The sequence below is a fragment of the Synchiropus splendidus genome, chromosome 18 (assembly GCF_027744825.2).
Source record: "Synchiropus splendidus isolate RoL2022-P1 chromosome 18, RoL_Sspl_1.0, whole genome shotgun sequence".
Classification (NCBI taxonomy): Eukaryota; Metazoa; Chordata; class Actinopteri; order Syngnathiformes; family Callionymidae; genus Synchiropus; species Synchiropus splendidus.
Genome location: NC_071351.1, coordinates 2,434,971 through 2,459,931, shown reverse-complemented (window position 1 = coordinate 2,459,931; position 24,961 = coordinate 2,434,971). Strand labels below are relative to the sequence as shown.

Sequence of the window (24,961 nt, the reverse complement as noted above, 5' to 3'; positions counted from 1 at the left end):
ACAGTGGCACATTCCCACGGCACATTACATCGGTGCTAAGCAACGCCTAGCATCGCATATGTTTTCCGGTTCTACGGAAGCAACTTCTGGGTCTCTAACTTTGAAACTGTGTTCCCATCAGAGGCGGATTAAAAGACTCTCTGGAGAGAAATCCAACAATAGAAGACCGACAAGACTGAGACTGCGAGAGTCATCAGAAAATAAATATTGACATATTCATCCCTTTAAAAACCCGCTGCTGCGTGGCCAAGGTCTGCCAGCACTTTCAAAATCAAACATCTGAATCCCTTATTCTACACTATTGGCAGAAGAGCAATGGCCTGTTGAAGACAGTGTCAAGAATAAAGAATCGCAAATCAGAGGAATATGGATCTAAAGGGGGTTTCTGGCGATTGGATGCATTTCTGCACCATGTGATCATATTATTGGCCAGCAACATGATAAAGCTTAATGCGGGTACTATGTGGTGTGAGCAGGAGCGCCACCTGATGGCCAGCCAGCGCAACAAACCCACATCATCACCAACTGCCTTTAGCTCCACTGAGAAATGACATCCAGCGGGTGGTGGAGAGAGATTGGTGGATCCATTTCTTCATTTCAGTTTGTCCGTGACCAGAAATGCCCCTGTATCAGGGGATATTACCCGGACACAGTAACAACACAGAGAAGTTCTGCTGAGCGACAGGGCGATTCACAAGTGAAGAGGCAGCAGATCGATGAAGGAGCAGTTACAGCTTCTTAAATCGGAGGGAGGCAACACAGACTTATTCACAATGATGTCAGCCAGGCGGCCGCCTTGCTGGGAAGTAAAGCTGGACTTTTACTCCCAATAGAGGTGGCTAAATGCAATAGTATTTGGAAAGGCTTGGCATTATATCTCTCAGTGGGTGTCCTTCCTTAATAGCCATCCAGGCTTCATCATTCACTTCTGCCCTTCTCCATAACTGCTGTCAAGTTACAGCAAAAAAGGGTCTGATCTAATGGACTTGAGACATCCAGGTTTGAAGCAATCTTTTGTTGATAAGGCCTTCGGGGCGGTCGTGACCACAATTATGAAGGGGTGAGCATGAAGTGTCGGGTCCAATGCAAGGATTGTTACTATGGCAACTCGGAGTTGAACTGGAGTGGCTTGGCTGGGAAATGGGCAGACAGACAGAAGTCAAATCTCCAGTCATCGAACTGTAGAACGGCACCAGTCCATCGGCTTCAGCAGCACTACTGGTTCCTTTTCATATTAAAGCTGGTTTACTTGTGAGCTGCACATGCGTTGGCAGCTCATAAAGGAAGCGGAGGTTTTATTGTCGCTGGGTTTCCAACAGCCCTCCAGCTCGACAAAAACAGACTTGTGAGTGAGAGGTGACGCTACATTCTGGACCCACCTTCAGACCCCTCACCTGTCGACAGCCGTCTCTCCATTTCAATCAAACCTTACTCAAAAAGGCATGGCATATCATGTGAGGTGCCGGAAGTCTTAATGAAATACAGAACTTCCAAGGGGCTGCTGCAGGCAGTTATGTAACATTGCTTACCACCGGGAAGGATTTCACGCCTGTAACTGAGCTCTCAGGAATACACCCTTTATATAAGTGCGAGAGGAAAGCTACATTGAATTAGGGTCAAAATGATATATTTTATTGCAGTGTATGGGGGTGAGTCCAGTCGGGTGTGTCCATGATGAACCATACATGATGCCAGTGAGGCTTTCCTTCTGAGGCAATAAAGGCGCCACTGCACCACCACTTGGATGGATCGGTGATCCGCTCATGGTTAGCTTTCAAGGATGCACTAGAGAGATTAAACAGTTTTGTTGTCCTGGTAACGCTTCACTAGTCTGTTCGGGACACTGGAAGAGGCCCCTGGAGAAGAGCAGGGTGGTCATCACAAGCTGCTCCACTGCAGCAGCTCTATGGAATCCTCAACTTGTGTTTTGCTGATGAACTCCATTAATTTATACTGTCTTTCTACATTTGTAAGAGCTGCTCTGCATGCAAAATACCTTCCCCAGCTGTGTTTTTGTTTGTTCACAAAAGAACCAGAACACCTCTTCCGCCAACATCTAATTGAATTTTCCGCACTATTGTTCTTCCACGGCTCCACTTGATCTTTAATGAGGATAATGTTCATTAGAAATAGGAGGCTAAACGTGTGGGAAATGAGTATTCTATTGTTGCGTGAGCTTGATGTGGGACTCACATGTTTGTGGACACCGAACATGGTTGCTGGACCAGCATGTACAGGACAGGCTTGCTTTTGTATCCAACGACTTCTTCTCCTGAAAATGTTTTCATTGTTTTAAAACAGGTATATAATCATGTAAATCCTACCAATAACAACAAAAAAACATATAAAAACATATATCTCTATCGATATATATATATATATATATATATATATATATATATATATATATATATATTAGATAATATAATAGATTATAGATAGATAATAGATTAGATATAATAGATTCTGTTGAATAAAATGTACTCAAATGAAGTTGTCAAATTTTATATAGCAAAATCTAAACATTCAATAAATAAAAATTATATTTTAAATAAAGTACAATTACCTTTTGATATCTCCAGATATCCAGTGTAATGTAATGATGAATGATTTTTTTTTTTTGAATGGTGAACTGGCTTCATAGATTCCCAGTATTTTACTGTCAAAATGACCAGAGAAAGAGAAATATTTTCTCAAAACTTGACAGCATGTTCTCTTAAGTTCAGCGCCCAGGCTCTAACCCCGCTGACATCCACAGTGAGAAGGTGGTTCCCAGTTGCTTGTCTTGAGAGACAGGAAGAAGGAAGGAGACAGGAAGAGAAAGTTGTTGGACAGATGAGTAAAGTTTGAGTTGTTTGGCTCACGCTGAAGAATGTTTGAGGAGAGAAACTAGTGCAAAGCATTGTGGGCAGGCGTCGGACTCTTTGGGTGACGGTAGAGTCGAAAACTTGCACGAGATAAAAGCAGTATTGAGAATGAAAGATGACAAGCCAAAGGCTGCAAAGTTTCAGGAAGCATGGAGTGGAACACCCCAAGATTGATGCAACACATCCATGGCAATTCTGCAGTTGTTACCGTTTGTTTGCATATGACTTGTTCCCGTTCCTTTTTTTTGGTTGCCATGACTAAACTGAACAGCACTGACTGCTCCCTCTCTTAATTCTTCATGGGATTTTCACATTCACCTTCAACTCTTCATCAGTTGTTGACTGTACTTCTCAGAGTAAACATGCTGAAACGGTTCATGAGGTCGTCCTCATAATGCTGCAGGGATGAGGGTGAAGGGAAAAACGCCAGGATTTGAAAGTCGTGTCAATTCATGCTCGTAAATGTCATCAGTAGCAGCACACCACAGCATGCAACTCAACTATTTCTAAACTGGAGAGAAGGTGCGACTTGACTCCAGCTTGTCCTCTCTGCCTCCTGCGGTGATCGTCTGCTCGCTTGGGGAGAACAAGCTGCACATTTCCCAGCAATCAACGCCATCCGCAGCCGTTCTTAACTCAGTCTCACCCTTGCCTCCTCTGTGCGCCTCATCTAGACGCTCAGAGCTGCGTATACTCGCTCAGTCGTGGACTTACACTTCGTCCAGATGGAATTTAACAGTGCACAGCTAGTGTCTCTTTTGCTCCCGTTACTTTCCTCTCCGCAATGTTGACCACTGGCTGCAGCACAGCAGGACTTGAAGTGAAGAAACAAACGCAGACAAAATCCAACTGGTCGTCCAAGGCATTAAATGCCATTCCTCGATTCCTCTGTCTTTTTTTCATGACTGACATTTTCAGAGATTAATGCCGTCTTACTTTATGTCATTGGAAAGATCTCCAACATTTACCCAGTGATTCAGGGATCTAATCAGACATCTGCCTTGAGACAGAATTCAATGTGCCTCAAGGGGAAACACACACAGCTTTTAGAAGATATGGAAGCCCATAATACTCACTATGGATATTGGTACAACTGTTACAATTCACAATGCATATTGATGTGATTTGATTATATTTGGGCTACTTATTATTCCACTTGTTTCTTTTTTAAATCACAATAGTATTTTGTGGTGCAGTTTTCTATTTATTTAATTTTTGGGTGTGGGGGTAAAAATATCATTTGTATTTGAGGAATATTTTGACATTCATTTCACAATAATGCCAAAGAAAAATTTGTCAAAAATTGCCAGAACAAACAAAATTATGCACGGTTTCTGTCACCATAGCAACGCCAGACCCAAGAATGATGAAAAATGTCCCCATACTAACTGACAGATGCGGAAATGTCTGCCTGCCCCTTGAGCACTCGGCCTGTCATGCAAACTTTATCATAAAGGCATCATTCAAAAACCCAAATATTACACTGAACAGCAAGACGACATTTTCTACAGTTTCACCACGGTGGTTGCTGGAGTTTGCAGTGTTTAAAGTGAAGGGAAAAGGTATGAGGAAGGAGGTCATCATGTATACATTGCATTTTGCTGTGGTTTCGATAGATGTATGCAACAAACGTGTAATTACCGCGGCGGGTCGCAGCAATGACCTAAACCCTGATTCAAGGCGACAGAGAGAAGCATATTTTCAAGTGACTAGTGCTGATGCACTTTATTTATGTTTGAAACCAAGGTTTAAATTACATTAAACTCACTTGAGATCTGAATAGCAGGAGTGAAGAGCTTTCCAAGAAGTTTTTAAGCCTCTTATTACGGAGCCCTTGAGTTGTTTTGCTGGGTCTATGATGGTGAAGCAGCTTGAGGCTGGCATCATCTCCAGCCGGAGAAAATGAAACTAAATAAATAAATAAGAATCTGGCAGCTGCTTTTTTTTTGGTTTCTTTTCTTATTACCTCACCACAACAAACCTCTTGCCACTTCTTTTTCTCTCCGTGTCTTTGTTTAATGACGCTTACTGCCTCGACGCTGGCATCTGTTTAAGCAAGATCCCACTGAAGGCAAGCTTTGCTTTGAGAAACAAAGACAACAATGAAAGGCAGCAGCCAGTCTGAGAAGCTGAGAGGTACTGGCAGTCACCACCACAGGAGGATCAAGGCGCATCCCATCCACCAACACAAAACAGCTCAGGTTTTATTCACAATTATTGGACAAATGATTTAATAAATCACTGTTGAAATATTCTTCCCTTGATTAAACTGACTTTCAATCTTTCTATCTAATGTGTTTTTTACAAATCAATAACCCAAAGTGGCGTATGTCGGCGTACACAGGAACCTCATTAACCTTGAGTCGGCCCCACAAAAGAGGCCAAGGACACAACTGTTTTTGTCAAGTACTGATGGAGTCTAAATGGACGCGTCTCTTTGGATCTAGTGCTTCATTGAGGTCGTAGTTGCTACCCTGCCCCAAGAGTAGTTCTGCTCGTCGCTAGATTGCCAGGGAACCTGTATGTTTATCACTCACTGAAACCATGCATCCATAAGTCACAGTGAAAAACACATTTCCTGCTTGACTCCAGCCAACAACTCAGAAGTATTGACCTCGTCCTTTCAGATGCTAAAACCCATGACGTTACCAGCCAGTGAAAACCGTTGTATCGTGACGTATCCTTCCATACACCACAAAAACTCATTGTAGAAACAAAATTGATCAGTTTAGGGAAACATGAAACAATACTCAAATACAAGGAGCTGTAAACTATTTCAGGTTTTAGTTTCACTTTCTTTTATTTTTCATAGACATTATAACATGATCTTACTCAAGAACCGTCCTGTCTGCCCGCTAAAGTTACAATGTTGCAGATTTGGCTCTGGCAACAATTACGAGAGCAAATTTGCCTTTCTTCCTTATCACAGGAGCATCAACTATTACATTTTGTAAATAAGGTTTCTGTTCATTTAACGTAGCCAAGACTAATTTCCGCTGCTGTGAAGAGTGAAGGAGAGATGGCGGGTGACGCAGGCTGTGAACCGACGCTTTCATCAGACTTGAATGCAAGAAGGCGTTCACTTTGTGATGCCGTCTTTACAATAGCACAGATGCCTGAGATTACCTTGAGAATATTACAACATTCATTTTCGAAGAATGTCTCCTGTTTAAGGCTCATTGCTTTGTATTGTATTCCAGTGTGTATGCATGACTGTATGTATTTTTCATGCATATTTCATAACAAATGGAAAGTATTCTGATGTATCCATTCACCACTGCCCTATCTGCTGCACAAGCTGAATATCTGGAAGTGAATATGAAAACACATTTGCCTCAAGGTTGTCATGTCTCGACTCACCAAGAGTTGTCGTGTGCAACTGTTTAAACGGCGCATGTAAATTTACATTTGACATTATGAAAAATCAATCACTTCCAAGGATAAGTGGCTTTCTCAAGTCACAAGGTACTTATTGATCCATCAATCAAAGCATATTTACCCCCCAAAATACAATGAATTCTGTCAGGACAATCACTCAAACAAGATTAGTTTCTGCACCGGAGAGAGATTAACAAGACATTGATTCAGGGCTGACAACTGGCCATGAAGGAGAACATATATAGCGTCTTTCTTCGTATTTCGTAGCGCATTTCTTTCATCAATGCGGTTGCTCACCATGATTTTGTAAATATCTCACTTTGAGTGCCAGATGGATCGTCTCTCGAAGGGGAAGAATTGAAGTGTAAAAAGCCAAACATCCCCACAAGTTTCGACGTTGGACAGGTCATAGGGCCCGTTTATGCTAAACGTTACGTACCAAGCCTTCTGTCCGTGCTGTGCATTCATTTCGGCTGTAACCTGCACATTTCCACAAAGCTTACAGAGCAGTACGACCGGAAACCATGGGGTCAGTGCTGCTGATGCTACCCGACACCACGATGGCAGAAATTCTCCGTCCTCCAGTCACAATATATTTAGCGGCCGTCTCCTTTAATGCTGCCTCCATTTCCTCTTTTGTGCCCGAGGTACATTATCAATGCATCTTCCACATGTTTGTTTTGGAGTTTGTCATTGTCATAAACTTTTGGCTGCAGGCTGCTCCCGATGGTGGATATATTGGTGAAAAGCAATACTAGTAAAGTAAAGAACACATGGAAGCGTGTGATCAGTGACGGCTTCGTCCTTTGAAATAGACAAGAACATTTTCATACACCAAAATCTACAAGTGAGTAGTAGTAAACAGCAGACACGGTACCTATCACTCTCATTCTTAAGTGTGTCACTGTCAAAAAGAATGTACTGTTTTCCTCTCATGTTTCAAGTGCAGCATGCATGAACACAGAGGCTGACACTAAAACAAGACCATCAGACAACATTTCAGAACTACTTTCCATTTTTCAGATTGGAAATCTCATCCAAGTACAACAACATTCCACACTGTGGTGATCGGTGTAAAGAAAGACGTCACTGGCTGCACTGAAAGCAGAGACCAGAATCTCAGACAAAGAGAAACAAAACAGAGTCAGTCTTGCAAGGAACGCGACCTTGTCAATGTGATCCTGAGACTGCTGCTTCTCACATCAGAGAGAATGTGTTCTGGAGAGAGAGAGAGAGAGCGCACACAGGCAGGACAAAATGCCAACACGGTGATCCTCAATCACAAACAAGTAAGCGGTAATGACAGCATCTCATATCACAATCGACTATCAGGACCTGTCGGTGAGCATGCAGCGAGAAGATGGAGGAATTTGAGGGAGAGACAACTCTATGATAGAGTTCCAGAGTCCTGATTATAACTTAACCCTTTAAGCACCGCAGTTTTGAAATTGTGACAGACCAAAACAGTGGATCAGATAAACATCTGTACAGGGTTTAATACCGAATGGCCACGGCCTGGTGACGCTGTAATATGAAAAGTAGTTGTAAAGTAGAGTGACTTCACTCCCAAACTATACCTTGGGTCTCACTGCAGATTTTTCTTATTTACCATTTATCTTTATCACTAACCATTTTCATGCGAATGCTGTTTGAAATAATGACTTCACCCGAAGGGTGAGTGTTTTGTCAGGAAGCTTGAATAAGAGGACTGAGGTATGAATGATAATCTAATATTATTATTGTAAGTTGTTTTTTCCGCCACATATATTTATAGATAAACAGTTCACTGGTTAAACTTGCTCAACATGTTAAATATTTTTTCCTTTTACCCTGTGGAGATGTGAGGCTTTATTTATAGTTTTTCTATATATATATATATATATATATATTTGCTTGTTCCACAGTCTTAGTCAGGCGTCTGAGGTCTTTCAATAAAATTAATGGAACTGCAGAGCTCTATAAATGAAGATTAAAATCATAGAATCTAGAATAGCATTGGATATTGCAACAGCAGGGAGTGAAAGAGAATGGAGGTGGAAGGGCAACATTTTCTCAGCCCCATTTGCATCTCAGGCAAGGGACATCCCCTTCCAGCTGAGATCCAACAACTAATTCAATATCAAGCTCAGAATACCGGAGCTTTCTGCCTCAAAAGGGTCGCTGGGACCCTTGGCTATGATCAAGAAAGGTCATACGGGTGAATGATGATAAAAATCAGTGGCTTCAAAGCCAAAGAAACCTATAAAAATTACTATCAAAGGAAGCACTCAGGCAACTGACTTTACCTGCTTGATGTGTGTGTGTAAGGGGGGGGGGCATTACTGGGAAAGTGGACGGACAGCATTATGATTATTTTTCATTATCACACAGAAAGAGATGTTAGTGGAGGGATAACCAGGAAACCCAGCGTCCCCCCCCTCATCCTTATTCTGGGAGAAACATGTTCCCGCTCTGTCTGTAGTCCAATATGCAGAAACGGCGAAGAGCAATGACAGCACTTAAAATGAGGGCCACAGGGATCAGGGAAAATCAGCGACCTCGATGAGCCCCAGAAGGATCTGATACGATTCATGAAAACGCAACCGAAGCAACCAGTAAACATCCCTTTACAAGCTTAATGACACTTATTTCAGGAAGGGCGTAATTTCCAAACCATATAAGTGCCGGGTTGATGGATGCACCCTGGCTTTCTAGGAGAGGCTGCGGGCGATGCAAAACCATTTTCAAGAGGAAATATTGCAGGAAAACTGGGGCAAGGCATTCAGTAAAGCACAATGAAGAACCAGGAGCAGCCGCCTGCCGTTGATAGTGGATCAATGGTTGATATATATTTGTTCCCCGTTGTTCCAATATGAGTGGTAATATACTGTGCAAGTGGGATTGTGCAACAAGAATATTTAAATACATACATTTAAAAAATAAATAGAAATGAAAGTTTTATGTTTTCACATTCAAGACATTTTACAGATCTATTTCTTTAAATCCAACTGTTAATTTTAAGTGCATTTGTGGGCCATTTGAAGATCTATTTAAGTGTTTTATTTATAATAATAGCTCTCTCTGGTCAGAGTATAAGAGCGTGGTTGTCTGAAGAACTCGTCTGTTGAAAAAAAAAATCAGCAGCATATTTTTCACCTTGTCTTGGACCCTTTATTTTATTCATATGAGGAACTGATCTGACATAAATAACACTGCAGAGACAGAGGAAATTCATGCCTTTTTGTTTTTCCACTTGATCTCCTATCAGACAGGCAGGGAGGTAGCACTTGGTTGTTATTCAAATGTTTTTCTTCTGTCATTTCTGAAGGAGTTAGCAAGTGCCTGTGAGTCTCCAACGTGTACCACGCAAAATAACTGCAGCTTGGGAGTGCTTTAATAATGCACCTTGCAAAGTGATTTTTAGTTTGAGGTGATGTTTGTAACAAAGCAAAACTGGGAGCTCAATATAGGCATGGTTTGACTAAAGAATCTAATATATTTTGCCATAACCTAATTCCAAGGCTCTTTCATAAAGCGCTACATAAAAAGGAGAAGGGTCCTTTTCATGTAATATTAAAGAAGAATATAAAAAATTAAAAAAAAAATTGAAATCAATTGAAGACTGACTCAGAGATGACTGCGGCACAAAATCCTGCAGTATCCAGGCACTTTTCTGGGTCGCTATTCTTATTATCGGCGCGTACACATGACAGTCACATCGATCCACATTATAGAAACTAAGTGGCTTGTGTGAGTCAACATTTCCACTCAAACGTGAGGCTATTTTAATTTAGGAAATGTGATGGCATGGACCAGTGTGTGCACAGAGGACACACAACAGACAGGCTCATGGGTGTGTGCACCCTCTCCCCTCTCTCTTATGCATGCACAAGCACGCATTGCTTCTGTGTGGTCACACACACACACACACACACACACACACACACACACACACACACACACACACTTATACAAGCATCGACTTACACTGAAACGCCCTGCCACACAAAGACTATAACACTGAGCTGACACAGGCATAATCCAGCCTGCCGTTCGTCCAACAGTTTGTGGTATTTGGCCGGCTGCTGAGGCTAACATCAAGGTGATTCTCAATCTTGTGGTCAGTTGCTGTTCATCACCGTTCCCTCTCGTTTGTCAAGCACACACCCGGACTCCCAGACACTTGCTTAGACGGCTGTGCGTCCATTATCTGAGATCAGGAGTTACAAGGCTTGCTCAGAGAAATCAATTCCAGCAATAGTTTCTCCCAGACTACCTTAAATGTCACTGATTTGGCCCCTTCAGAAAGAAAGAAATGGTGTTTTTGGCCAGTTGTGTAGCACGTTGCATGTCCAGCAAGCACAATCTCAACCTAAATTGGAGCACTGTTGACTCGGGCGCAGCGCCAACACAATGTTTAGCCATGCACAATCATGCTATGGATGAGCGCCATGACATGTCTCACTATTGACCACTTTTAAAGGCAATTTGAAGATCCCCTTGAGGAACCATTGATTTATTGGACATCCGGTCTATAGTTTTAGTTAAGAAGCTGCTAATATTCAGGGAAGAAAATCTCATAAAGGAGGATTATTGGGGCACCCCTGCCTTCGGTGACATTCAGGACTCGTGATCTGTGGCTAGGCCGATGGTCAGGCGTCATAACATCTGGACATCAGACAGAGGAAAAACCTGTGAACCCTCTTCCTTCTTAGGACATTGAAAAACACTGTGTGGTGATTTTTTTTTCCTAAATATTGTTTACAATCACTGATATAGTGATATTTTTGGCTTGCTTTCAGGGCACCAATAGGAAATTTATTATGTGACTGGAGCAAAGTTTCAGGTTTTAAAGCTGGTTTAGCTTTGATCTTGAGCGTTGAGCTACTGGATTCCAGCCTCAACAAGACACTGGCTGGCTTCCTGCTCTCATCACGGCTTCTCAAAGGAATGCGATGCATGGCTTACTTAATAAGAGGGGAAGCAATTTCAGTGTTATTATTTACTGATGACTTGTTCAAGGCTCCAACGGCGTCATCTGAAATGAAGTGTATTTAGTTTTTGCTGTCATAAAGATAGAGGTGTCTTTGAAAAAAGTAGGTTACAGCTCCCTGCAGCAGATAAAAAGATGCTGTTTTAAAAGTGTAAAAAAAGCCTTTTTTAATGTTCAGTGAGAGGGAGCATAAATCAGGAGGCCCAACGTCCCAAAAACTGTGAGCTGCTCCAAGGACTCTGTTTTGGTCATTCCTGAATGTCGCTCCAGCGGACATGATGACGATGCACCAGCACTTCGGCAATGATCGTAATGCAAGTTGGTCCACATGTTGTGGAAAATAAGGTGGACTGTGGCTGAAACCTAAAATTGCTTCCTGTCAGAGCACTGGGCAGCTGATTGCACGGTGTTTTTCTCCCTTCCATGCAGTGAGTGGGCGGCGTCACGTGTTGCTGTGATTCACTGCTGCGAGGAAAGCAAACGACAGGTTTGCCCTGGTCATGAGAGGCCATTCTCTCACTTTTGGACTCTTGTCCAGAAGACTGTGATCTTGCAGATTCACGATGAAAGTTGACCGAACATGTGAAAGTCATTACAATTGTTACTGTGGCAGGTTAGTGTGTTTGTTGGATGTTGATGGAGGGCATGTTAATTCCCTTCTCTTGGCTCAAAGACAACAACCAATATGGGCAGAGTGAACCTGAGCTGAACTGGGCAGATGGAGAGCCTGAGCCACGGCGGCTACCAGCACCATCAAGCTTAAGCAGTCTTTTACAAGCAGAACTTGTTTTTTGTTTTTTTGGTCTATGTACCCACTGAAAATGAACACAATAAGGAGTTTAGCTCTCGGTTGTTAATGTTAGATTGGGGATCACACACAGAGCAACACGCTGAGGGCACAGGAAGCATGTTGCTCTTAGAATGCTGATGTGAAATCAATCACCAGGCTATATTGCAGTAACTGGCCTGGCCCCCACAGTGACATATCTTAGCTCGATATTGATTTGGGGTTATTAATGAAGCATTTGTGGTGAACCCATGTTAATGATTTACCATTAAATCCACATTATTCTGGCTACCATTTAAAGACCTTAATGTAATTCATGAGCTTAAATCAAAGGGAGTGTCTGACTGTTAATTCTGCTTTTCCCCTCAAACAAGGAGTTTATCACCTGTATTAACTATTGATGCAGCATTACCCAGCCTCGAATAGGTTCCTCCTAATAATCAACATCAATTGCTCTGATCTCCACCAAAAGAGGATGCTAGAATCACAAGCTTCATAACCAAAATAACAGCTTCAATAATTGTGTATTAATATTTTTAAAGAAATGAATACATAACCATAAGGAGACACATTTTTTAGACAATGATGAGTTTCAAATGTGAAAATAAAAGTATTAAGTATTCAAACTATAACAGTGTTTTGGATGCAAATCTGTTCTCATGTTCTGTCATATTGTGGTTTTACTTTATTGCACTTCCTGTTGGCTCTGTGCTAACTTCACCAGGCTTTCGCTGCACATGTTGCTACAGCTCTACTCCATCAATTCACTTGTCTTCTGAAGAGCAGTGGCTTCAAGAACTACCAATCTTCATGTGCCAGTTCATTCCCATCCTCAGTCAGGCCTCCTTCTTGTTCTCTTGCTACGTCCCTTTGATCGTTTTTATCTTTGACTCGAGGCATCCCTGGCGCTTGGGTTTGACCAATAGTTACTTCCATTCCTGGTTTTGTGTTTGTCTTCGTCCCGGTTCAGTGATCACTTTGGTTTTGGACATCATTGAGACCTTGAGTTTCTTGTTATTAGTTCAGTACTAAGTATTAAACATGTCAAATTTCCTCTCAATTTCGAGTGAGTTATTGATGTCTTGCACTTGGGTTCCGCTTCTCTCCTACTTCATGAAAACACAAGTCTCTTATTTAGAGAAAACGTTATAATTCAGAGGCAAATGAGGCAATATTACTTCTGAAATGTGGCCCCGACTATATATTCCATTATGCATTTGCCTCTTAAAAATGTAAATGAAAAAAATCTGATGTCATACCAGATATTCATCAGGTTAGGTTGTCATTTATGTGTCTTATTTTTCTGTTATTTATTTAAAAAGTGGTAAGACATGACGCAGTCAGCACCATGAGGTGCTCAGTGGGGCTTTAACATTCTCCAGCAGCGTCACAGCACCTTCATCACCTGCTGACTGCACTTGTTCCACCAGGTTGGTTCTGCTGACCAAAACTAATTTTCTTGTTTGTTGTGTTTTTGTTCTGCTGAAAAGACAACAAAAAAACTGCAGCTGTCATCCTCTGACCTTCTTTCAAAGCCTATGTTAGCGACCATTGCGACGAAAGGATGCAGTTTAATTCCATCCTGTCAGTTTTAACTTTTAAATTTCTCACTAATAGGTTTATTGACTTCATTTAGCTTCGCTGTGCCAGATTAAATCAAATGCAAATGAAAGACAGATACTGGTAAAAAGGCATGATGTGTTTTATGTGGTATCTTATGTGGACATCTAGGATTATCACATCCATGCGCATGAAACTTATTATTTGAGAAATTATGAGCATTATTGCAACATCATTTAGTAACCTGAGGGCCTCATTTGTGGATGATGTGTTCATAAGTAGAAGCTTTCTCCCTCTGAGTGCCCCAAAGATAGAGCCCCGAAGCCCACCACCTGCTCTGACAGGCAATTATTTCAAAACCTTTCCCTGGCTTCCATTTGGTCTCCATTGCCCCCAACTGCAGCAAGGAAAAGAAAGATTTCCCTTCACAATTTTCTCAGCACATCTCACCGATGTTGATGAATGAGTTGCACTTATTTTTGCATGCAATACACCATGTGGGAGTAGTTTTAATCTCACAGGGCAACTCCAGAAGCTCCCACAGTGCTTCCTCCTGCTCTGTAGTGCTTTATTGATGGTGTTGTTGAACAACATCACTGCGGAGAAATCAATGCAATGGTCTCCAACACAACAGGGGAAGATGAAACTACGAAACAGGGAACTTTGCGACTTATAAATCAAATTTTCAATATGGATTTACTGCTCTATGAAACACATTTTTAATGACAAAGAACATGGAATCCAAGAAAAACGTATCATTGAACAACAAAGTCTGTCTGACTGTAGTCTTCTGACATTGTTTACTTTTTTGTCTCACCAATAACAGCTTCACAGCCTTTCTTTATCGCTAAATCAATTTGACCTCCCTGAAGAGTCTTCGTAAACCATTTCATTATTGCTCAACCTTGTTATAAATAAACAGCCTGACTGTGTTTTGTATGCTGCAGGAGAAATACCTTCTCAAAACCGGTGAACGCACCACTTGTTGTAATGAATGTGCTTCGTACAAACCTTCAACTCATCTCTGATATTCACGATTAACCTTCAAATCTGCATTAAAAGCACATCTGAAAAGAGTGTATGTGTCATTCCACCCGTGTTACTCATTTGTATATACCCAGTTTGTGACTTTTAAAATGCAACTACTGTTGTGATCTACAGCCGAAGAGTATGAAGACAAACGTTTCTTCTCACCCCGCATGTCCCAAAGCAGCGCACAATATAAATGCTAATCAATCCTTGCAACCTTTGTCGGCGACAGGGCCAACGCACGGATGTTTAATTGTTTTTCTTCCACTCCTCTGGATCTATACTGTCCAACATTTGTATAGCACACACAGAGCTCCAGTTGGTAGCATACAGGGCTGGACTCGGACAAATAGTTGGGACAAAACAGTTCCTGTCTTTGGCTTTGACAGCCCACCACAAACGTTCATTGAGATCAGTTAAAATGAAATTCAATTTTATCAATTTAAAAAAAATTATATTAATAATATTAAAATATCACATTGAAAATAAGCTGAGATGTACATTCATCTTGTGAAGTCTCACACAGCCAGGTTTGATTGAGAGAGGGCAGCTCTGTCAGTCAAAATGTGAGCACTTCAGGGAGAAACAGTTCCGTGAACTGTTACATTCCCTAATTTTCGTGCGCAGTTTTCATGCAGTAAGGTCCACACCGGCTTACAACAGGGACACTGGACCCAACACATGTTCTGTACCCAGATTAAATGATGAATCATGCACAGTCAAGCTGAGCCATTGTCTCTGACTTTGTCGAGAGGGGGGGCACAAGAGACATTGAGATTTCAGATCTTTTGACTTCAGGAGATAAACTGATTTGAAAGATTGCCATTGGCAGCCGTAGTAGCAAGTTTCTAAAGCAGAGTTAATTCATGATTAAAAAAGCCGCCTATTGAAATCTCATTAAACTTACCTCATCCACTTCTGTTAAGTGGATGAGGACGTGGCATTGATGACAGATCGAGGTTTTAATTAATGAATCAGATCCTTCTGTTTACTGGGGACTGCTTTGTATTCTAAGAGACAGCTTCCGAGTTTAATAAACATTGGGTAAGGACAGCTCTTTTTTTTCCCTTTCACCAGAGACACATGTCACTGTGCCGTGTTCTTAATTAAGTTCTCTTCAAAGCTGCTCAGTGGAAGCCACAGAAGTCTCTGCGGAACACTGAACTCAGCTGTCATGCAGACTTTGAGACAGTTACCAACGGAATATAAACACAGCACATTATCATCACACCTCAGACTGCTGTGTCTGCTAGCATAAGAAATGAATACAGTTTCACCTCAACAAATGTTAGAAACTGAATGAGCAAAGTGTGAAGTCCAAATGCATTACTCTGCAGCTCGGAAAAGTACCGTAATTTCCAGACTTTAAGTCGCTACTTTTTTCTCACTGTCTGAACCCTTCGGCTTATACAACGACGCAGCTAACATATGGATTTTTACAGGCTGAGGAGCATCATCCTGCAAAAATATTGAGCCACATCAAACCGATGACATCACAGATATTTTACCATAAAACGATCAAAATACACTGTTTTCTCCCTGCATGTCCGCAGCTCCACCAGCAGAGCTGATCTCCTGGTGGACCAGAGACGAGAAGCAGCTGCTGAGAATGTCTGCGGTGTTGGAACTTTGGACACGTGGGTGAGCATATATTGAGCACTTTAATGTCAATACAACAGGTGAGCAGTTCATGATTCAGTTTTAAGCCGGGTGCACCACTGCACCCATCCATGACTTATAGACTGGTGTGGCTTATGTATACACAAATCTATTTTCCTTCTTAAATTTAATGGGAGCGACAAATACTCTGGTCCAGAAATTACGGTCGTAAGAAATAATCCAAGTAAACGTTAACTTGGAGTCAAAATGTAAATTAAAAAAGATCACTTTATTCACAAACAAGATCATCATCAGCTGACCTGCATTTTACGAGCATTGCTTTTAGTAATGTCAAATGGTGCCACGATAAACAAGGCCTTTCCATGAGGACATGAATACATTTGAGCGGCTTTCACTACACTGTGAATCTTTGAAGTACTAAAGCAGGAACTGCCTTTTTTATGCATGAAAAAAATCAATGCAAGACCTTTTCTCAGCATCAGTTCACCAGACATGTAATTCATCAACATAAGAGGTACGCTGTTTCATTTAATTGACTGGGGCAAAATGAAATCATGGGAGGTTAAAAATTACGGTGTTGCTATAATTAGAGAGCAGTGTCTGTTCTGTCTCATAAAATGAAGTGTCAAGTTGAAATTATAAGAGCGTGTCATTAGCTGAGAGACAAAGAGGTTAGAGTGAAAGGGTGGTGGGAGCAGAAAGACACTTCCTGTGTTCAGTTCAGGTGAATGTACAAGTGGAAAAACAATTTCTGCTGCATCAATGACTTCCAGTCTGATGGCTTTCATTTTCTTCAGACCTGCAATACAGACCCCTTTCAGTAATTTTGCACTGAATTCAGTGACAAAATTGGGCAAGACTTTGCATTATTCAATGTTCAAGCCATGTCACTAATGACTGCCTCCAGTAGCCGTGGAATAGGGAAGTACAATAACTTCAACAGAAGAAAAAGAAATCTTGAAAGGCAGTGGTCAAACCACCACCAAAGACTCCGACCGCTCTCTCCCCATCAGGATTTCCTCCCTGACTTGCTATTTTCACACCAATAAGCTAAAATGACATGCATGATGCACATGCCATCACGCTCATCCACACAATCGACTGGTCAGCTTTCCCTGCAGCCCAAAAATATAAATGTCACACCTCAGATGAAATTAAGTTCATGTGCCATCGCCACAGCAGGACACACACTGAGAATGAAGCCCCCGCCGCAGCTGCCTCCAATTACCAGCAGGAGGACCACTGCACGCTTGCTAAAAAGGCCATCCTTCTGTGCAGGACGTGCAAGGACCTGTGTTCCTATATATGGAACCAGTCGTCGATCAGATCTCTTGAAATGACCTGAAAGTTTTGCTCAAAACTTTGCTGTTACATTTTATTCAATACAGACTGAGAGAGTGTTTACCTTCGTGCAGGGAATAATTATGATATCAAATAACAGTGAACTCTTATTGCAAGCGGACGCCAGTGTCGAGCCCTCCAGACACCCAGAATTAAATTGGCCTTTTCTTCTCTGTGAAATTTGGAGGGCAAGGAAATGCAATGGCAACTCTGAGCGTACTTATTACTATCAAGAATAATAAGCACTGAAGAGACGTGTTCTGGAAAAGGTTAGCGCTACTAGAGGATAAAGCCAGCGGACAGAACCTCTGACTTATTAAGCAATGGATTGCATTAGTGTTTTTCCTCTATGGTGAGAATGAGAAGGTTTCCTCCCTGAATAGTTTTCATGATTAAATAAACACAATAATGTAATACCAAATAGTGAATAGATTTTCATTAACAAAGGGCATTGGGGAGGCAAAACAAAAGAAGAAGAATAAGCCAGTATGTTCCTAATGAGATAAGAGCCACACTTGTTGACCATGTTCCCAGTCTGTTTGAATGGCCAAGGCAAGTCAAAGGCATGTGTCGACTAAACAGGTACGTGATGCTAGTACATTCTTCTCAACTAAATCTTGTCCTTGCTGACAATATTTTCCTTCACAACTTCACTGGAGGGTGTGGCGAAAACAATGCCATGAGACTGAATGAGATGAGGAGTCCCAGTGAGCATCACCGCAAAATGATAGTCAAGAGTAGAAATTTGACTGGTTTGAACGCAGTGAGTGTTTTACATTCAGCTCTAAGCCAGGTAATGTCTCATAATGTGGACAGCTATTTGAGAAATAAACCGAAGAGCAGGGTTACACAGCAATGTGTCATGATGACTTGCTCCTTTTGATTAAGGCAACATTAGCAGGCGCAACAAAGACGTGGGCTGGAAGACAGAGCTCTCCATGAAAGCATAAACGTCTTTTAAATGTACCATAAACACTCACCATCCAGGTCTATCTGCTTTGAATCACGTCAAACAGTACAGTCAGTCTCTGCAGCCACAGTCTCGGACCCTCACTGCGCCAATCATACAGCCATGTTTCTTCTTTTACTTACTTTTTACTTCTTTTACTTTTCTGCTGCTCCTCATCACTACGTGACCTTTTTTCATCTGAAACGGCATGGTTTCGAGTTTTCTTCTTTGGAAGCGAAGAAGTAAAAGAACTCCCTTCAGTAAATTATGAAAATGTATACATGTTGTGTGTGTGTGTATATATATATATATATATATATATATATATATATATATATATATATATATATATATATATATATATATATATATATATATATATATATATTGTTTGGAAACAGTGGCACTGAGAAAAAGACAGGAGGCAGAGCTGGAGGTAGCAGAGATGAAGATGCTGAGGTTCTCTCTGGGAGTGACCAGGATGGAGGAGAGAGAGCCAGTGCATTGGTAGATGAAGATGTTGAGATGTTGGAACTGCCAGGCAGAAGGTGGAGAGGAAGGCCACAGAGGAGATTGATGGAGGTGGTGAAGGAGGACATGAGGTTTGTAGGTTTGAGAGAAGAGGAAGCAGAGGACAGGGTGAGAAGGAGGGAGATGATCCGCTGTGGCCACCTCTGAAGGGAGAGGCCGAAAGAAAAAGAAGAATCGATGGTAATAACACAAATTAATGCTGTATAAAAAAGGGAACTTTTTTCAGTGCACGACATCATCACCAGAACATCCACGATAAAGACTGAATGAGGATGTACTGATAGATAGAAAGCCTCAGGATGGAAGCAGAAATCAGAGTTGGTCCTCACCGGAGCACTTGGTCTTTCAGCTAACTCTATGTGTACTTAATCAAGTCCCACCATCTTAAAAACTGGATGTTTTAATATCAACTTTGACTTATTTTAAACAGAAATATCACATCAAATCATACATACTTCCTATAGCCAGTCTGTCAATCTACAGCAGCACCAAGTTACATTAATTTGAAGAACAAAATAACACCAAAAGGTATAATGTCTGAGAGACAAACATCATGTTGAACACTTGCATCTGCGCAAATCTTCCTCCCAGCTGTTGTTCCAGGATGCAGCAACAGCAGATAAGACCTGATCAGATCTATTTTCCTTCCCCTCACCAAAGGTTTGCAAGATAACATGCTGAACTCTTCCTGGTTTTGCTTTAACAACAAATGAGCTCACAACAGTTGCCAAAGAGATTGAGCTTCTGATCCAAGCTGCAGTAATTAATACCGATAAGTATCGATATCAGAGAGGTTCTTCTTTTGCCTACCCAAATGTTTTTTACTCTGAAAGTAGGATTAAAGTGTAATGTTATATAATTTATTTTTTCAGTGGTTATTAGTTTTAGTTTTTGCAAGTTTTACCAGAAAAGTTTGCCAAGGTTCACATTCACAGTCTGATGAATTGTTCGACGGAGCACTGAACTTGAAATGGATAAAATATGCCAAAGATCTTCTCCATATGTGAAGGAGTTTTAACTCTACAGGGGAGCTTGACGGTCCTCGCATATAACTGACTTCCTACTTCCAGCTAACTTATAAATGCAATATAAATGTCTTGAAAACTGAAGGCATGAGGAGGCTCTAAGTGATGCAGTACCAGAAGGTACCCAGCAATCCCAGAGAGTGATATGATGAATAAGGCGTCTGGCGTGTTTGTTGCAGAAGGTGAAAGCAAAGACGTCTAAGCCAGCAACATGAATGTGTTGGAATCAAACGTACGACCTCCTTGCTGTGAGGCTGCAGCACTGACCACTGTAGCACCAGGTATCCAGTCATACAAAGCAAGCGCTTAGAAGCTGAGACTGTCTTGTCTCTATTTATAGCCCTCAACTTTTAGAGTGCTCGTTAAATTCTTTCCAGTTATATTTCGACAGCAACCAACAGCAACACTTAGAAAACTTGAACCAAACAAGGGAGATTTTCCTAGGCTGCAGGATGTTCATGCCTGATTCCACCAGTAGTGTTTTCTGACAGTGATTAAGTCACAGGTGGAATTTAACACCTTCTTACACCTTTCTTTTGTTTACTCTGCTTGACAACTCTGATGACAACACAAACATATTGCACCTGGGCACAGGGCGCTGACAAGATAACAGCCACCGAAGGCACAGTAAAATTACTATGTATCAGACGTGTCGCTCCTGGAGAAACAAATCACACGATTCGTCTCGGAGGATAGAGGGCTAAACATGGATTATTTTGGTCATATTCTGTCACTATATGACTGGAATGGTGAAATATTATTGTCCATTTGGATGTGTTTATTCCCGAAGAAAGTCATTTCTCGACAAATATCTCATAAATAATGGGAAAGACACAATAATACCAGCAGTGTATTTGAGAATTATAATCCTCATAATTAAGTATTAAGTAGTTAGCAACTCAAATTTAAAGAGTATTTCTTCGACTTTCTGCCCCTCAAAATAAATAAACAAAAGATAAGGAGATTCCTTGTAATAGAGCGCTTTTAAAAAACAATATATTCACCTGTTTCACCCTGATCTTCCATTATTTACACTGAAAATCTTTAGCTAAAGTGGGAAAAATATGTCAAATAAATATATATACAGATTTAATATGTCATGGCGTGATGACTCTGTTCCATATTTTTTGATATTTAAGTCACAAAAAAATCAAGGTTCATTTATTTATTTTTCTACGGCCCCTCGTGAGTCCAAGAAAACCATTCTGTGACGCACTCTGGCTTCAGAGCTCTCATAGGGTTCCACCAATAAACTCTGATCATAATTACGATGTCGACACAGGCTGCCTCTAATTATAATCATTATGTGTTCCGTAAAGTACAACTGCGCAACACAGACACATTCGACTTTCAATTAAACCCAGTGCTGATGTCTTCCCAATGATGCCATGAGAAATATATTGCCACACAGCAATCATCCAAGGCAGTCGCTTGAAGCAGACGTGTTGGAGGTGCTTCCTCTGAGACATTTTGTGAATGGACTTGTTCAACATCCTAAGGCTTCTCCTTTCATTGGTCGCCATGACCCGTGATTTTGGAATGTTCGGTCACGATTCTTCTGGTGAAGCAGGTCATTTACAATGAAAATTCTAATGGGTCAGCAGTGGCCAATGTTTCAGTCATCACTGTAAATGGGTTCATAATCGTGTTGTGGCCTTGAATGAATTGCTTCACTCTGATTTCCTCCAACAGACCAAAAACTTTGGAATCAATCTGAGACACTAATTGTCCTCAGGTGTGAGGACAATTAGATGACAAACGGCATAATAACAATGTGATTATCAAATGAGCGTTGCAATAAAAGGATCAGATGGAGCTTGAGCTCACATTTCCCCACTTTACTGGATTAGCTCCACTGAAGCAGCTGAGTCCCACTGTTTCCCAAATGTGACTATTCACTTCAGTGATAAATTAACACGCACTGCCATCTGCTGGTCAACTAGTAAAATTGCACCCTTTTTCTCGCCTTGATGGAGCCCTGGTTGCGAAGCAGATATTTTCATCGACATAGTGAAATTTCGAAACTTAGCATAAGTTATCCACAAACGTATCACTCAAGTCAAACTCAAAACATGGAGGGAACTTTCTGTTTCTATTTAACAATATTATGTAAATAACAGAAAAAATAAAATAACAGAAAAAATAAAATAAATATTGTGTTGACTATGTGTTGTACATTCACATTCATATTTCTGTTGCACAATTGCAGAACTTATTAAACAAATGAACATACAATTTTAATTAATACCATAACAATAAGGACACTGACTGAATACAATACATTTTAAATAAACTATCACATGCTAATACTAATACTGCTACTGTTACTACTGTTACTACTACTACTACTAATAATAATAATAGAACCAGAGGAGCAGGAACAAACACATAAATGGATTCACTGAAAAGTCATCCCAGAAAGCCTGAACAACCACATTAGTTATTAGTTAGTGTTATTTGTATCAGAATAAAGATTGCAGGAAATAAGATAAGCAGCGTGTGTTTGAATGCAGTCTTCAATATATTAGTGATCCTTCACCTTTGTTGGATGATGTCCCAACATCGCTGGATGCTGTAGAAGACCAGACTGATCAGCATGGTCAGCGCTGCTGCAATGCCACAGGCGCTCATCACCTGTGAGGTGAATGTTGATATTATATTAAATCACATTTTGAACCTCTCAAATTGGGGGATAAAGCTAAACCTGGTGCAGTGTTGTCATTGTGTGGCCAGGGCTGTCTGGTAATGAGCCACTTTCCCATTGAGCGACGGCACTCTTGTAGTCAAGATTGATGAAACCTTTGGGGACAACTCGGACTCCCCAGTACATCCTCTTCACCCTCCGGCTTTCACTGTTGAGCACCAGACAGCGATACGTACCTGTTGAATGAGAAAAGCCTTTCATGAATCACCTATGATCATATTTACTCAGACATGAACTGTTGTTCAGGTCAGCGTCTTAGTATTTAAAAAGAGTGTGCTCACCAGCGTCCGCTTCTCTGACAGGGTCGAGAATCAGTCGGTCCTTTTGAGAAGCATTCCAGTGAGCAAAGAGTGAATCGTCGATGGAGATCAGCCCACGGGCATGACGCCATTCAACCCTTATGAACAGCATCAATTGAGACATATAAGCCAGCATTTACCACCAGTCATTCTCAGAAACTAGTCCTCATCCTCTCAACATTGATGTGTTCGTACCTCAAGGACAGGTCCTCCATTAACTCCCGGACCTCTCCAATGCAGTCGATGTGCACTCTCTCGCCAACAGTGACTGTTACTGTGCTTATTCCACACTTGGCCGACTGCAGACACACCATCTTCTTCAAGCGGCACCCCTTGAGAACGACATGATAGCAGCAATATAAACAGTTTTGTTCACAGTGATCCATTTACTCGACTTACTTGTTCTGAAGTTATCGTTCCATTCTTGAGAAAACACAGAGTTTTGGTCTGAATCCCCACTCCACAAGTAACGCTGCAGGGGGTACTGTTTACGACAGCTTCTATCGACAGCTCCTCGAGCTTACAGGCATCCAGATGACGGTAGAGCAGAAAAACGACCGAGAGCTCCAAGAGTTGCCTTTTACAGAACATCTGCAGGGAATTCAAGTGTTACTTTCCACTGCATTCAGAAACGTGTGTTGACATGTCTTCCAACTGGCTGTGACACACATTTAGCATCTTTATGTAAAGTAATATCGAATTCATTTTTCAAATTATATTTAATGTGAAGAAATAGCACACTTGATCTATTTGTTTTCCATCTTTGCATTTTTAAAAAAACTGAAGTTCATTTTATTAAATATACTTGAGTGTAAGTAACCGCTACCAGGAGTACTACAGACCGTAAACTTGTAGTTTATTAAAACGTATACTAATTTAATACTTCTTCCGACTAAATTGGAACATTTCAAATATAGTCATTTAAACACGAGTGTACTAATTATATATACTTCTTATCCATATACAAGTTATCTTAAAGTTCACCACTTGAACATGTCATCGTAACACTTATTTACCTTTTCCCGGACACAATTCAAAGATGTACACTTTCATCTCAGAGGTGGAAACTTGTAGCTTTCGATGCTAAAGTAGTTAAAGTTGCATCACAGTTCTCTACCGCCATTCACCCACTCCCATGATCCTTTGCGGAGTTTGCGTCTGGGAATTATATAAATCACTTAAAAATAGTGTTCTTCAGGTTAATTTCATGAAGTATACTTGAGTATAAGTACTTTATTATGCGATATATTATTTCAAATATATAATGTCAAATTCAGTCAGTTTCAGTATCGAATTTGTATCGATATGCGTAGCACATTTGAATAAACATCTATTTCCTATATAAACTTACGTGTCTCTTTTTTCAGACATTACTGGATTGATACGCAACAACTGTCTGAACCATCATATTTTACTTTTATATGGAATCCACACTTACGTTCGCGACGGACTGTAACGCAATTTCGTCAGGCGGTCAGCAGGTGTCAGGCGAAGACGTGACAAGAACATGGTGTGACGGAACAAGGCATTTTGATGGTGCTTTATTACTGTATTGTTCATTCTGGCATCATGTGGATCTCTTCTTACGTTACTCATGCTAAATCCTTATAAGAATACATAAATAATAGTATTAATAATAATGACAAATCATAATAAAACTTTTTTTTTGGTTGGTTTCTACCCTCATGTAAGACTGAATTAAATGGGTTGATCTGATATAACTATAAGAATATATAAATAATAGTATTAACAATAATAACAATGCATAATAAACAAAAAAGGTTTTGGGGTTTTTTTTTTTTTTTGGTTGATTTTTACCCTCATGTAAGACTGAATTAAATGGGTTGATCTGATATAACTATAAGAATATATAAATAATAGTATTAACAATAATAACAA

At 40.8% G+C, this 24,961-nt stretch overlaps 1 protein-coding gene across 10 annotated transcripts in view; it reads right to left on the bottom strand.

Annotated features, from left to right (window-relative positions):
• The window catches only part of tmem81 (transmembrane protein 81), a 55,194-nt gene extending 30,615 nt beyond the window's left edge, over positions 1-24,579 (bottom strand). For 9 of the 10 annotated variants that reach the window (XM_053848264.1, XM_053848266.1, XM_053848267.1 and 6 more), the window contains exons 1-6: positions 24,079-24,220; positions 23,462-23,653; positions 23,258-23,394; positions 23,045-23,160; positions 22,764-22,939; positions 22,599-22,693 (exon numbers count right to left, since the gene is read on the bottom strand). In XM_053848264.1, the coding sequence (XP_053704239.1) occupies positions 22,599-22,693; positions 22,764-22,939; positions 23,045-23,160; positions 23,258-23,394; positions 23,462-23,653 (716 nt within the window). In that variant the 5' untranslated portion in view covers positions 24,079-24,220. Of the gene's footprint in view, positions 1-22,598; positions 22,694-22,763; positions 22,940-23,044; positions 23,161-23,257; positions 23,395-23,461; positions 23,654-24,078; positions 24,221-24,500 lie in introns of those variants that run through there. The other variant, XM_053848265.1, reaches the window with a different exon arrangement.
• Between the last annotated feature and the right edge of the window lie 382 nt (positions 24,580-24,961).